The sequence below is a fragment of the Tetrahymena thermophila genome (assembly GCF_000189635.1).
Source record: "Tetrahymena thermophila SB210 genomic scaffold scf_8254589, whole genome shotgun sequence".
Classification (NCBI taxonomy): Eukaryota; Ciliophora; class Oligohymenophorea; order Hymenostomatida; family Tetrahymenidae; genus Tetrahymena; species Tetrahymena thermophila.
This window is the reverse complement of record NW_002476360.1, coordinates 9,887-26,055: the sequence shown is the minus strand read 5'-3', so window position 1 is coordinate 26,055 and position 16,169 is coordinate 9,887. Positions and strand designations below refer to the sequence as shown.

The following is a 16,169-nucleotide window of genomic DNA, read 5'->3' as shown; positions in this document are numbered from 1 at the left end:
AATTTGATATCTATTGTGATTAATTATTATAAAATTCTATTATTAAAATTATTAAAAATTATTCAATTATTTTTATATTTTCAAGAAATTAAATTTAACTAATAGGTGGATTGAATTTTCTTTGAATCAATTAATTTATTAATAAACAAATACTAATATTTTTTTAAAAGAATTCAATCTTTCTGTAACCTAATAAACATTGCTTGACTTTCTTTCCTTTCGTGCCTTTCAATATCACCTTAAATTTCATCTAATTAAATATATACTTATTTAATGTTCCCTTCAGTTTAAGACACTCTCCTTAAGTAAGATCCTAAAATTTTAACTTAAAATCTTAAATTAAAAGTGAAAAATGTAAGGGTCGACGTTACATAGAGTTTTTAAAAATTTTTTAATACCACCATCTCGATATGATATATCTATGTGATGTTTTCAAAATAAAGAAGAAAAAAATCCATTAACTTTTGAATTTTAAATAAAAACTATTACAAAAAGAAGTTCTTCAGGAATTAGAAGAAAGATTTAATGTGAAAATTAAAATAAATTTTGTTAGTACAACTTGAAACGTCTAATGATTAAGAATTGAAAAGAAAAGAATCGAGAAATAAAAAGAAAATTTAAATTATTAGCTACTTATTAAAACAAAAATTAGGACTTTTTAGACTATTAGTTTCAAATATTAATGCAGAACAAGAAAATAAAGAAGAAAATAATGAAGTTAAATGTTAGCTATGATGAATACGAATAAAATATTCCTTTGAATATCATAAATAAAGCTATTTTTGGAAAAATATTTATATAATAGGGGAAAAAAAATAGAATAATTTATAATTCACCATAAGAAATTTTATAAAATCACTTTAAATCCAATACCAGTCTTATTAAAATAACAACTATCCCAAAAGGTTAAATAATCACAATTAGTAAAAAAAAAAATTTTAGGATTTTTTGTCTAAAAAATATGATAGGAATGGTTGTGATTGATTTTTAGTTGAAGATTACTCAGTTTCTCAAATTATTTATTAATATATGCATACTTTTAATAGCTTTTACTTTTAAAAATTAATTTATGTTAGTGTTAACTTATACTTATATTTTGTGGTAAAAACTTACATCATTACATTCAAAACTTTAGTTTTCTGATAATTTATTTGAAATATTTTCTATTATTGATGAAAAACCATTAATTCAATACACTATTTCTAATACAAAAGAAGTGATATTAAGAAACAAATTACTTAAGAAAATGTTTTCTTTATATTTTAGTTCAAATCAATAAGAGAGAATGTTAGGACTAAGAATTTATTATAAATATACGAATATAATATAATTCATTAAAGATATTTTGAATATTTCCATCAGCACATGTATGTTAATGTTTTCAAATGTTTTTTCTATAAGCTATTTTTTTGATTTTTTATAATTAGTATCAATCCAAATATTAAATTCAGTAAAAGTACAAATTTTAATTAATATGCGTTTTGTGGTAATTAACTATTTGATTACTGCAATAATTTATCAGATCATTAAATAAATAAATTAATTAATTACTTTTAACTTTGATTATTGGTTTTTGTGCCAAAGTAATCTCTCATTGATATTTTAACTTTTTGAATAAGAGTGCAAATTAAGTAACAAAAAATAAATAATATATTAAAATGAATTTACAGATAAATTAAATCTTCATCAATAAATAATTTTACCTAAAATTTGTTTCAATCCTATTGAAATTAATTTTATTTTTCAATTTGATATAATTCTTAGAAAAATATGGATTTTTTATTATCTTTATGATATTCACTAATTAAAACACACAATAAAATTCAAACGGATTTTATCTGTTCTAGAAATCTATTCTATCTATCTACCATTCAGATTTAGATTTCAATAAATATTTTATTGTAATTAATATCAAATACCACTATTTTTGAATTTAATTACACCTTATGGTGAATTCATTCAACTTTGCCAATGAAATAAGGAAAAAATTAATAATATCTCATGCATTAGCGAGTTCCTTAACTTAATTTAAAATTAATATTTTTTTAATTTAAAATGGATCATTTAATCTGTGGTGGATGCCATTTTTAAGGGACATGTAAGAGGAGGATTTTATATGGAAAATTTTTGATTTACTATATATAGGTTATTTTGATAATATCGAAGTATTAGTATTAATAAGATGAAATCTTAATTGAGAAACCCCCCTTTAATAAAAAATCCTATTGAATTAGAATTATGAGTAAAATAAATACAGTTTTTTACTAATCTTTACAAAATTTAAAACAAAACACTAAACAATTTACTGAAATCCGAATTTGATAATCATTTATTAAAAACTGAATATTCAATCATGCTATGATTATAACGAATAAATAACAACAAAATAAATTTTAAGATATTCATTAAATATGAATTACCAAGCAAAAATATTCCTACTACTTTTAAAGAAATTGTAATAAAAGTTTTATTACCATTAAATTGAATTTACATAAATATGTAATTTGGTATAGTTAGAATTTTAGCATATAATTTGATTGAAAATCTATTCAAGCATTCATTATTCATACTTTTGGAATAATTATTGAAATCTTTATTTCATTTAAGGTCAGATACCACTATTTTTATTTTTGTTACAGACTCATTTTTCTTTTATTTTTTAATACTTTAAATGTATGAAACATGTTTCAATTTTAAATATATTAAGTTTTTAAAAATAATTTTAGAAAATCCATTTAAAAATAAAAGTATTTTCTTGTTCTTTCCTTAATTTGCTCATAATTTGTTGTCAGTCTGTTCTAAATTTAATCGTAAATTAGGTTTATTATATAAGTATTATATATTCATACTTTTAAAAATACAATTTATTTAAACTTAAAACTTTATTTTAAATACCATCCAAATTTGAATATTTTAAAATATAATAAATTAAAAAATAATAATAATAAAATGACTGATATAAAAATACCTTTTGGTTGGAACTCTTACTAAACTTGTTCTACATAGAAGTGTTCCAATGCTTATATCTCTGAACAAGGAGTGTCTTATTGGAATGATTCTAATATTATCATAAGCCTTTTCTTCTATGTTGCTGTTGCTGGAGCATATGATATTTCTCTTTTGTCTACTGTGGTGGAGAGATCAGCAGAACTTTAAGTTAGTATACCCTCTATCTCCTACAATTACCTTGCAAGATTTGATGCTGATAGCTTGAATCTGTCTCTTGGTACCATCTAAATTTAAAACCCAGGTTATTTGTAAGTAAATTTTAGAGGTACTAATTCTTTGTTAAATAAACAAACTGGTTATTATCCTTAATTAAACTATTTAATTATCTCAAATTCTCAAAATGAAAATGAATTTTATTATGTCATGGAGTCTTTCTCATCGAGTTATGGTAGAAGAGGTCCTTCAGTACATATGACATACAATCTAGAATCTGATCAAAATATCCAGCAATTCTTCAATGAAGTTAATGTTCCTAAATACTGGGATGCAGTAGGTACTTATGCGATGGTAATAGGCTTTGATTACGGATATTTTGGAATGCAAGTGAACTCTGAATCTGAAAGAAAAATTCTATTTTCTGTATGGAGTCCATAGTCAACTGATGATTCATCTTAAATATTACCTGAAAATGCTGTAATTTTAGATTCTAAAGGTAAAAACACTGTTATTACCTCTTTTGGAGGTGAAGGTTCTGGTGGACAGAGCTATCTAGTTTATCCTTGGGTTGCAGGTGTTTCATATTAATTCAAACTTGTTGGTTAGCCTTCTACCAACGGTTACTCAGTATTTAGTGCTTATTTTAAGGATCCTACAAAATCCTAAGATTATATTTTAATTGCTTCATGGAAAAGGCCAAAAACATAATCATACTTAAGTGGTTTACACTCATTTTTAGAAAATTTTAATCCAGAAAAAGGAAATATTTCAAGAAAAGTATACTATAATAACTAAAAGGCAATTGATTACACAGGCTAAGAAGTCAAAGTATTATCAGCTTACTTTACTTATGATAATACAGCTGATTAAAAACAGAGACTAGATTATGATGGTGGTGTAAATAATGCAAAGGGATACTACCTAAGAAATTGCGGTTTTTTTAATAAGACTAATGTTTAGTAAGGGGACACTTTCACAAAAAATTAATGATAAAATTTATTATAATAGGTGTTATTTTATATATTTACATAGCTTGCTTATTATTTCTAAATTATTAAAATAATTCACTATCTTTAATAGTTTTCTTATTTTGATTAGGATATTTATAGATTAAATCTTTTTTGGATTTTAAAAAACTATTTGAAATTTAATAAAACAAACATAAAAAAAAATATTTTATCCATTGATTTAAGATAATATATTCTATTAAAAATAAATTAAATATTTAGATATTTGAAAAAAATTCTAATATTCTTAATCTAATTAATTAGGAGTATTCTGTGATTATTAATTTAAGAGAGAGAGTTAACATCAAAATATTGTTTATATTTCTAATTTGTTTTCCTTTAATTAACCAGTATATCTAATTGGATAAATATATTTTTCAGTTAAGTTTAAATTGAATTTTTAAATTAATTAAGGGTGCATGAAAAATTGCTTAATCCCAAATAAACTTTTAAAAAAATAAAAATTAGGAAAAATTTAACTTTTTGAAATATTTTATTATGAAAATATTTTTTCCCTTTTTATTAAATTTGTTTTATAATAATGATAAATATTTGTTATTCATATTAAAAGAAATCATCTTTAAGCCCATACTGGATTTATTTATTATTTAATGAAGATTATTAAATAGAACATAATTAAATATAGATAGATTTTTATTTGTTCTATAAGTATATTCTGCCACTCTAATTTAGATTTCTAGTAAACCTTAAATTACAATTAATGTTAAACGCCCTTACTTTTAATTTAATTACACCTTTTAGGTAAATTCAAACATCTTTACATCGGAATTAAAGAAAAATAAGCAATTTTATTTAATGCATTAACTAATTTTTTAAAATTTATTTAACATAAACATAATTATTAATTTAAAATAGATCATCTAATCTAAAACCTAAAAGCAATGCTTTTTATATTTTTTGAAAAGACATTTTTATTTACCAATTAAACTCATGAACATTTGCTTTATATTTGTCATGACTTAAATGCTATTCTTTTTAAATGTTAGTTTAACCACCATTAATTATTTACAGTTTTATGTTCATTAAAACTAATAAATAAATTAAAATAAATTTAAAATATTTATTTAATATGCATTATTAAACTAAATTATTCCTACCACTTTTTAAAAAATTGCAATTAATGTTTTTACTCTTTTAAATTAAATTTACATAAATAAGTAATTAATTAAACTTGATAAGTTCTAGTATTGTTAAAATCTATTCAAGCATAAATCATAGATTTAAAAGAATTATTAAACTTTTCTTGCAATAAAGGTTAATTATCATGATTTTTATTTTATTTAAAGGATTATTTTTACTTTTAAAGTCTTTTAAAATATTTAAAATTTAAATAAAATCAATTATATAGAAGCTATTTTTACTTTAAAAAAATTTTTTTTAATATTTGATTTAGATTTTATAGCAAATCTGTTATTTTATTGCATATTCTATTATTTACAAATTAGCTTAATATTTTAATTAAGTAAAATATATAAAAATAAGAAAGAATGTAAAAATTTATTTTAATTCAGTTAAAATGTAATGTAGATCAGTGTGGATAGTATGTTTATTGTGCTTAAAAAATACTTATTTATTTAATTATAAAAAATATTAGAATAATAATAATAAAGCATAAGCGTTATAAAGGTGTTAAAGAATAGCTTTTAGTTACAAAATGCTATATTATTATTAATAATACTAAATAAATAACATTCACTGACTTAATTTTAATTACATCAAACCATTAAAAAAATATTACTAAAAAAGCTATAAATTTTTTTGATTCATTAATTAATTTGATCGAAACATGTTCTATCATTCAAAATTTAATAATATGTTAAAATCATAGATAATCAAAACAAAACATATATTTTTATTTGTAAGTAGAATTTTTTTCACTAAATATAACATTTTAAATACCCATCAAACTTTTATAATTTAATTAATAATAAATTAAAAAAAATAAAAATAATAATAATAATAAAATAAAATGACTGACATAAAAATATCTTTTGGTTGGAACTCTTACTAAACTTGTTCTGCATAGAAATGTTCCAATGCTTATATCTCAGAACAAGGAGTGTCTTATTGGTAAGATTCTAACATTATCATAAGCCTTTTCTTCTATGTTGCTGTTGCTGGAGCTTATGATATTTCTCTTTTGTCTACTGAAGTATAGAGATCAGCAGAGCTTTAAGTTAATATTCCCTCTATCTCCTACAGTTACTTTGCAAAATTTAACACTGATAGTTTGAATTTATCTCTAGGAACTATCAATATTTAAAATCCTGGTTACTATGAAGTAAATTTCAAAGGCACCAATTCTTTAGTAAATAAAAAAGCGGGCTATTATCCTAAGTTAAACTCTTTGATTCTCTCAGGTTCTCAAAACAAAAATTCTGTTTATTATGTTAATGACTCTTTTTCATCACATTTTGGCAGAAGAGGTCCTTCAGTTCATTTAAGATACAACCTAGAATCCTAAAAAAATATCTAGTAATTCTTCAATGAAGTTAATGTCCCTAAGTATTGGGATGCAGTGGGCACTTATGCAATGGCAATAGGTTTTGACTATGGATACTTTGGAATGTAAGTGAATTCTGAATCTGAAAGAAGAATTCTTTTTTCTGTTTGGAGTCCATAGTCAACTGATGATCCATCTTAAATATTACCTGAAAATTCTGTTCTTTTGGTATCTAAAGGTAACAACACAGTTATTAACGCTTTTGGAAATGAAGGTTCTGGCGGATAAAGTTATCTAGTTTATCCTTGGGTTGCAGGTGTTTCATATTAATTCAAACTTGTTGGTGAGCCTTCTACAAATGGGTACTCAATATTTAGTGCTTATTTTAAGGATCCTACAAAATCTTAAGATTATATTTTAATTGCTTCATGGAAAAGACCAAAAACATAATCATACTTAAGAGGTTTATACTCATTTTTAGAAAATTTTAATCCAGAAAAAGGAAATATTTCAAGAAAAGCTTACTATAATAACTAAAAAGCTATTGATTACAGTAACAACGAAGTAAAAGTTTTATCAGCTTACTTTACTTATGATGAAACAGCAAAAAAATAGCAGAGATTAGATTATGATGGTGGTGTAGATAACCTAAACGGATATTATCTTATAAATTGTGGTTTTTTTAATAAGACTAATGTTAAGTATGGAGATACTTTCATAAAAAATAAATGATAAAATTTAATATATTTGATATTATTTTATATTTTTACATTATTTACTTGTATTAATTAAAAAATCATTTATTATTTTAAAGTCAATTTTTTTTTTTTGAAAAGATAGAATTTTAAGACTTTTACCTCTTACCTCACAAGACCTTTGTTTTCCTTAACGGGGTTTTACGGTATATATAGCACTTCGCATAATTAAAAATTAATCATTACTATTTACTAGTTGATGAATTAAATAATATTTAGAATTAAACATAATTAAATAAAAATCAATATCAGTATTATTAAAATAACAACTATCCGAAAAGGTTAAATAATGATAATCAGTAAAAAAAATATTTTTACCTTTATCTAAAAAATATGATAGGGATTGAAGATTACTCAGTTTCTTAATTATATATTCTTAAAGGCATATATATTTTTGATAAATTTTACATTTAAAAATCCATTTTTGATAGTTTAAACTTTTGATTATATTTAATGATAAATGACTACATGATTACAGCAAAATTTATCAAGTTTTTAGTTTTCTGATAATTAATTTCAAATATTTTCTATTTATTAAAGATGAAAAACTATTAATTATTTCTAATATCAAAACTAATTAATTATATTGAGATACGACATATTTTAGAAAATGTTTTCTTTATATTTTAATTAAATTTAAAAAGAGAGATTGTTAGCACTAAGTTTTTATTCTAATTATAAGAATATAATATAATTCATTAAAGGTGTTTTGAATTTTACAATCAGTTAACATACATATTAATATTTTTCTATTAGATATTTGGCTTCTTTAATTAATATCAATCTAAATATTAAATTCAATAAAAGTACAAATTTTATTTAATATATATTTTGTGGTAGTTAACTAATTAATTACTGCAATACTTTATTAGATCATCAAGTAAATAAATTAATTAATTTTAATTATTAGCTTTTATGGAAAAGAAATTTCTCTTTGGTTTTTGAATAAGAGAGTAAAGTAAGAAATAAAAAATAAATAATATGTTTAATATAATAAAATGAATTTATAATTATAATAAATCTTCATCAATAAATAATTTTACCTAAAATTTGTTTGAATGCAAATTTGATACCTTTTTCTTAGAAAATAAGGATTTATTTATTATCTTTGATAATCACTAATTAAAACATAATAAAATACAAAAGGATTTTATTTGTTCTATTAATCTATTTATCTACCACTCAGATTTAGATTTAAATAAATCTTTTATTGTAATTAATGCCAGATACCACTATTTTCAATTTAATTACATATTTTGGTTAATTTATTGTTCTTTGTATCTGAAATAAAGAAAAAACTATAATATCTGCATTAGTTAACAAAATTCCTTAAATTTATTTTAACATAAATATTTCTTAATTTAAATCAATGAATCATCTAATTGGGGATGGATGTAAGATAACTATAAATAAAAAGATTTAAGGGAATTTAAATATTTTCTTATGATTGTATTGGCCTAAATAAGAGGAAATTTAACTTAAAGACCCCCTTTAAATAAAAAATCCTATCGAATTTGATTTTACTATTTGTTAAATTATGAATAAAAAAATTCGGTTTTTTACTAATTTTTATTGATTTTAAGCAATACACTAAAAAATTTACTTAAATCCAAATATGATAATCATTTATAAAAACCTAATATTCTATCATTCCATTATTAAAACTAATAAATAACAACAATATAAACTTTAAGATTTCATCAAATATATATTACCAAACGAAAATATTCCTACTACTTTTTAAGAAATAGTAATAAAAAATTTATCTCCATTAAATTGAATTTACATAAATAAGGAATTAGGTCTAACTAGAAAAACTATTCAAGTATTACTCATACTTTTAGAATAACTATTGAAATCTTTTTAAAACATAGAAAATCTATCCAAGTATTACTCATACTTTTGGAATAATTATTGAAATCTTTATTTCATTCAAGGTTGGATAATACCACTACTTTTAATTGAGTTACAGATTCATTTTTCTTTTATTATTAAAACTTTTAATATATGAAACACATATATATTTTAAATGTATTAAGTAGATAAAAATTATTTTAGTAAATCCATTTAAAAACATCAATATTTTCTTTTTTTGCTTTAATTTGCTCATAAATTATAGTCCCTTCTAAATTTATTAATACATTAGGTTTATGAATATTTAATATTTATACTTTTATTAGAAAATATAATTTATTTAAACTAAAAATTTTATTTTAAATATCCCAACAAACTTTATATTATAAAATATAATAAATAAATAAAAATAATAATAATAAAAGATAAAATGACTGACATAAAAATACCTTTTGGTTGGAACTCTTACTAAACTTGCTCAACAAATAAATGTTCTTATTCTTCTATTTAAGAGCAAGGAGTGTCTAATTGGAACGATACTAATATTATCATAAGCCTTTTCTTCTATGTTGCTGTTGCTGGAACTTACAATATTACTCTTTTGTCGACTGAAGTATAGAGATCAGCAGAACTTTAAGTTAGTATACCCTCTATCTAATTCAGTTACCTTGCAAAATTTGATATTGATAGCTTGAATTTGTCTCTTGGTACCATTCAAATTTAAAACTCTGATTACTTGTAAGTAAATTTTAGAGGTACTAATTCTATATTAAATAAACAAGCTGGTTATTATCCTAAACTAAATTCTTTAATTCTCTCAAATTCTCAAAACAAAAATGATGTTTATTATGTTAATGACTCTTTTTCATCACGTTTTGGGAGAAGAGGTCCTTCAGTTCATTTAAGATACAACCTAGAATCTGATTAAAATATCCAGTAATTCTTCAATGAAGCTAATGTTCCTAAGAACTGGGATGCAGTAGGTACTTATGCAATGGCAATAGGCTTTGAATACGGATATTTTGGAATGTAAGTAAACTCTGAATCTGAAAGAAGAATTCTTTTTTCTGTATGGAGTCCATAGTCAACTGATGACTCATCTTAAATATTAGATGAAAATGCTGTTCTTTTAGATTCTAAAGGTAACAACACCGTTATTAACTCTTTTGGAGGCGAAGGTTCTGGCGGACAGAGCTATCTAGTTTATCCTTGGGTTGCAGATGTTTCATATTAATTCAAGCTTGTTGGTTAGCCTTCTACAAACGGGTACTCAGTATTTAGTGCTTATTTTAAGGATCCTACAAAATCCTAAGATTATATTTTAATTGCTTCATGGAAAAGACCAAAAACATAATCATACTTAAGTGGTTTATACTCATTTTTAGAAAACTTTAATCCAGAAAAAGGAAATATTTCAAGAAAAGTTTACTATAATAACTAAAACGCAATTGATAACTTAGGCAATTAAGTAAAAGTATTATCAGCTAACTTTACTTATGATAAAACAGCTAAATTAAAACAAAGACTGGATTATGACGGTGGTGTAAATAACTTAAACGGATATTACCTTAGAAACTGTGGCTTTTTTAATAAGACTAATGTTAAGTATGGAGATACTTTCATAAAAAATAAATGATAAAATTTATATAATAAAAGATATTATTTTATAATTTTACATTAATTATTAGTTCTAAATTATAAAATAATTCACTTTTTTTAATAGCTTTCTTAATTAGAATATTTTTAAAATCTTTATTGACATAAAACTATTCTGAAAAAAAAATATTTTATCCATTTATTTCAAAGAATATGTTCTATTAAAAGTAAATGAAATATTAAGAGATTTGATAAAATTCTAATATTTTCTATCAAATTAAGAGTATTCTGTGATTACTAATTTTATTAATAAAAAGCGAAAATATTATTTAGATTTAAAATTTATTTTCCTTTAATTAAATTGGGACAAAATTTTCATATTTTGTAAATTGTGAGTTATTTACATTTCATTTTTAATATAAATATTTTTTAAAATTATCAAAAATCATAAATAATTCTTAATTTAATTTTAATTAGAAGAAGATACTGGTATGACTCTTGCAGAAGGATTCTTTTTAGTTAAATTTAAATTGGGTTTTTTAAAATTAATTGGTAAATTTTCTTTTGACATCTTTTTTTAAGAAGATATGTTTTCCCTTTTTATTATATTTGTAAATAATAACAATACAAATTTGATATTCATAATAAAAGAAATAAATAAGCTCATACTTATTCATATATTATTTAATGATACTTATTAAACGGATTATAATTAAACAAAATAGATTTTTATTTGTTTCATAAATACATTCTACCACTTTAATTTAAATTTTGAAAATCTTTAATTAAATTTAATGCTAAATACCATTAGTTTTAATTTGTTTACACATTTTCGGAAAATTCAAATGTCTTTGCATCTAAATTAAAGATAAAAAAAGGAATTTTATTTTTGGTATTAACTAATTTATTTTAATTTATTTAAAATAAAAACTATTATTAATTAATTTAAAATGGATTATCTAATTTAAAACCTAAAAATAATACATTTTATATATTTTAGGATAAACATAGTTAAAAACGAATTAAACTCATAAATATATGCTTTATCATTGTCAAAATTTACATACTAATCATTTAATATGTTATTTTAACCATTTTTTGCTGTTTTTTATTCATTAAAACTAATAAAAAAAGTAATTTAATATTTAAAATTTAAAATTTAATTTGCATTATTAAACAAAAATACTCCTACTACTTTTAAGAAAATCACAATTAATGTTATTTATTACTCATTTAAAGTTAAACTTACATAAACTAATAATTAAGTAAAATAGATAAATTTTAGTAGGATTAAAAATCAATTCAAGCTTAATTCGTAATTTGGAATTACTAAAACCTCTCTTTTGGATTAAAGATTAATTAATTACCACTATTTCAATTTTAGTAGCAGGATCATTTTAGGAAATATTTTAACTTTTAAAGTCAGTTAAAATGTTTAAAATCTAAATAAATCTATTATTAAAAACATAATTTTATTTTTTAATAAAATATATGATTGAGGTATTTTAGCAAATTTGTTATTTGATTACAAACTATATTATTTTACATTTTATCTTAATACTTTAATTAATTAAGATATATAAAAAATAAGAATGTCAAAATTTGTTTTAATTCAGTTAAAATGTAATGTAGCTCAGTGCAAATAGCATGTTTAATATGCTAAAAATAAACTTATATATTAAATTATAAAAAATATTAGAAAAATAATAGTAAATCATAGGCATTATAAATATTTTAAAGAATAGCTTTCAAAAATAGAGATGCATAATTATAACCATCAATACAAAATAATTAAAAATCATTGGCTTAGCATTAATAATACCAAGCTATCAGAAAAGATTATTAAATTAGTTACAAATTTTTTGATTAATTGCTTAATTAACTCGAATAATGATCTATCACTCAAAATTTAACCATAAGTTTAGATAAAATATAATCAAGACATATATTTTTATTAGTAAATAGAATTGTTTAAATTATGAATTCCATTTTAAATATCAATCAAACTTTTATATTCTAAATCATTATAAATTAAAAAAAAAAATAAGAATAATAAAGATAAAATGACTGACACAAAAGTATCTTTTGGTTGGAACTCTTACTAAACTTGTTCTGCATAGTAGTGTTCCAAACCTTAAATCTTAGAACAAGGAATCTCTTATTGGTAAGATTCTAACATTATCATAAGCCTTTTCTTCTATGTTGCTGTTGCTGGAGCTTATGATATTTCTCTTTTGTCTACTGAAATATAGAGATCAACAGAACTTTAAGTTACTATTCCCGCTATCTCCTACAGCTACCTTGCAAAATTTAACACTGATAGTTTGAATTTATCTCTTGGTACCATCCAAATTAAATATCCTGCATACTATTAAGTAAATTTTCAAGGGACTAATTCTTTGGTAAATAAAATATCTGGCTATTATCCATAATTAAACTCATTGATTATCTCAAGTTCTCAAAGCTAAAATGCTATATATTACGTTAAAGACTCTTATTCATCATATTTCGGCAGAAGAGGCCCTTCATGTCATTTCGGATACAACCTAGAACGCAGTTAAAATATCCAGTAATTCTACAATGAAGTTACTGTTCCTAAGAATTTGGATACATTGGGCACTTTTGCAATGGCAATAGGTTTTAACTATGGATATTTTGGAATGTAAGTGAATTCTGAAACTGAAAGAAAAATTCTTTTTTCTGTATGGAGTCCATAGTAAACTGATGATCCATCTTAAATAACACCTGACAATGCAGTTCTTTTAGTAGCTAAAGGTAATAACACTGTTATTAACTCTTTCGGAGGTGAAGGAACTGGCGGACAGAGCTATCTAGTTTATCCTTGGATTGCAGGTGTTTCATATAAATTCAAACTTGTTGGTTAACCTTCTACAGACGGATACTCAATATTTAGTGCTTATTTTAAGGATCCTACAATAAGCTCAGATTATATTTTTATTGCTTCATGGAAAAGACCAAAAACATAATCATACTTAAGTGGTTTACACTCATTTATAGAAAATTTTGAACCAGAAACAGGAAATATTTAAAGAAAAGTCTACTTTAATAAATAGAAAGCTATTGATGATGAAAACATAGAAGTAAAAGTATTATCAGCTTCCTTTTCTTATGATGTTACAGCATCTTAATAGCAGAGGTTTGATTATGATGGTGGTGTAGATATCCTAAAAGGATTTTACCTTAGAAACTGTGGCTTTTTTAATAAGACTAATGTTTAGTATGGAGATATTTTCATAAAAAATAGATGATAAAATTTAATATATTTGATATTATTTTGTATTTTTACATTATTTAGTTGTATGAAAATATCAAATCATTTACTATTTTAAAGTCAGTTCATTTTGTTGAAAGACATTTTTATATTAAAATCCTAAAAATAAATTAAAATTTTAAAATAAGAAATTTATATAAAACTTTTCCAAACATTTAATCTTGAATCAATTTTTTTTAAATATAAAATAATAAAAGTTTTAGAATCCAGGTTTCTCAGATTTTTCAAGGAAAAAAAAAGCTTAAAAAAAAATTTTATCCTAAATTAATGATTTAAGTGAAATCAATCAATTGGCAAATTTTCTTTTTGAAATATTTTTTATGAAAATATTTTTTTCCTTTTTAATAAATTTGTTAATAATAATAATAATAATAATTTGCTATTCAAATTAAAAGAAATCATCTTTAAGCTCATACTGGATTTATTTATTATTTAATGAAGATGATTAAATAGAACATAATTAAATATAAACAGATTTTTATTTGTTCTATAAGTATATTCTACCACTCTAATTTAGATTTCTAGTAAACCTTTAATTACATTTAATTTTAAATACCATTACTTTTAATTTAATTACACCTTTTAGGTAAATTTAAACATCTTTACATCTGAATTAAAGAAAAAAAAGCAATTTTATTTTATGTATTAACTTATTTCCTTTAATTTATTTAACATAAACATAATTATTAATTTAAAATAGATCATCAAATCTAAAACCTAAAAACAATGCTTTTTATATTTTTTGAAAAGACATTTTTATTTACCAATTAAACTCATTAAAATTTGCTTTGTATTTATCAAGACTTACATACTATTCTTTTTAAATGTTAGTTTAACCACCATTAATTATTTACAGTTTTATGTTCATTAAAACTAATAAATAAATTAAAATAAATTTAAAATATTTATTTAATATGCATTATTAAACTAAATTATTCCTACCACTTTTTAAAAAATACAATTAATGTTTTTAATCTTTTAAATTAAATTTACATAAATAAGTAATTAATTATACTCAATAAATTCTAGTATGGTTAAAATATATTCAAGCATAAATCATAGATTTAAAAGATTTATTAAACTTTTCTTGCAACAAAGGTTAATTATCATGATTTTTATTTTATTTAAAGGATTTTTTTAGGAAATATTTTTACTTTTCTTAAAGTCTTTCAAAATATTTAAAATTTAAATAAAATCAATATATAGAATCTATTTTTACTTTTTTAAAAATTTTAAAAATAAAATATTTGATTTAGATATTATAGCAAATTTGTTATTTTATTACATTTTACATTATTTACATATTAGATTAATATTTTAATTAAGTAAAATATATAAAAATAAGAAAGAATGTAAAAATTTAATGTAGATCAGTGTGAATAATATGTTTATTGTGCTTAAAAAATACTTATTAATTTAATTTTAATAAATATTAGAAAAATAATAATAAAGCATAAGCATTATAAAGGTGTTAAAGAATAGCTTTTAGTTGCAAGTTGCAATATTATAATTATTAATACTAAATAAATAATATTCACTGACTTAATTTTAATTATACCAAACCATTAAAAAAATATTACTAAAAAAGCTATAAATTTTTTGATTCATTACTTAATTTGCTCGAAATATGTTCTATCATTCAAAATTTAATAATATGTTAAAATCATAGATAATCAAAACAAAACATATATTTTTATTTGTAAGTAGAATTTTTTTCACTAAAAATAACATTTTAAATACCCATCAGACTTTTATAATTTAAATTATAATAAATTAAAAAAAGAATAATAATAATAAAAATAAAATAAAATGACTGACATAAAAATATCTTTTGGTTGGAACTCTTACTAAACTTGTTCTACATAGAAATGTTCCAATGCTTATATCTCAGAACAAGGAGTGTCTTATTGGTAAGATTCTAACATTATCATAAGCCTTTTCTTCTATGTTGCTGTTGCTGGAGCTTATGATATTTCTCTTTTGTCTACTGAAGTATAGAGATCAGCAGAGCTTTAAGTTATATTCCCTCTATCTCC

At 21.4% G+C, this 16,169-nt stretch overlaps 5 protein-coding genes across 5 annotated transcripts in view; all 5 read left to right on the top strand. All coding sequences in view use genetic code 6, as the record gives it.

Moving 5' to 3' along the window:
- Positions 1-2,949: 2,949 nt before the first annotated feature.
- On the top strand, positions 2,950-4,155 carry TTHERM_00997490 (nematoblast specific protein; the record flags this gene model as incomplete). Its single annotated transcript, XM_001019189.1, has 1 exon — positions 2,950-4,155. One exon carries the CDS (start codon positions 2,950-2,952, stop codon positions 4,153-4,155), a length of 1,206 nt encoding a protein of 401 aa, XP_001019189.1.
- Positions 4,156-6,162: 2,007 nt separating this feature from the next.
- Positions 6,163-7,368, top strand: TTHERM_00997480 (nematoblast specific protein; the record flags this gene model as incomplete). Its single annotated transcript, XM_001019188.1, has 1 exon — positions 6,163-7,368. One exon carries the CDS (start codon positions 6,163-6,165, stop codon positions 7,366-7,368), a length of 1,206 nt encoding a protein of 401 aa, XP_001019188.1.
- Positions 7,369-9,675: 2,307 nt separating this feature from the next.
- TTHERM_00997470 (nematoblast specific protein) lies at positions 9,676-10,881 on the top strand (the record flags this gene model as incomplete). The annotated part of the gene is made up of 1 exon (XM_001019187.1): positions 9,676-10,881. The coding sequence occupies one exon, from the start codon at positions 9,676-9,678 to the stop codon at positions 10,879-10,881; it is 1,206 nt and encodes a 401-aa protein (XP_001019187.1).
- Positions 10,882-12,904: 2,023 nt separating this feature from the next.
- On the top strand, positions 12,905-14,110 carry TTHERM_00997450 (nematoblast specific protein; the record flags this gene model as incomplete). Its single annotated transcript, XM_001019185.1, has 1 exon — positions 12,905-14,110. The coding sequence occupies one exon, from the start codon at positions 12,905-12,907 to the stop codon at positions 14,108-14,110; it is 1,206 nt and encodes a 401-aa protein (XP_001019185.1).
- Positions 14,111-16,009: 1,899 nt separating this feature from the next.
- TTHERM_00996450 (nematoblast specific protein, putative) overlaps positions 16,010-16,169 on the top strand; it is a gene marked incomplete at both ends in the record, with an annotated part of 1,059 nt that continues 899 nt past the window's right edge. Inside the window, one exon of the mRNA XM_001019184.3 lies at positions 16,010-16,169. This exon is cut by the window's right edge and continues 899 nt beyond it. Coding sequence (XP_001019184.3) covers positions 16,010-16,169 — 160 coding nt within the window.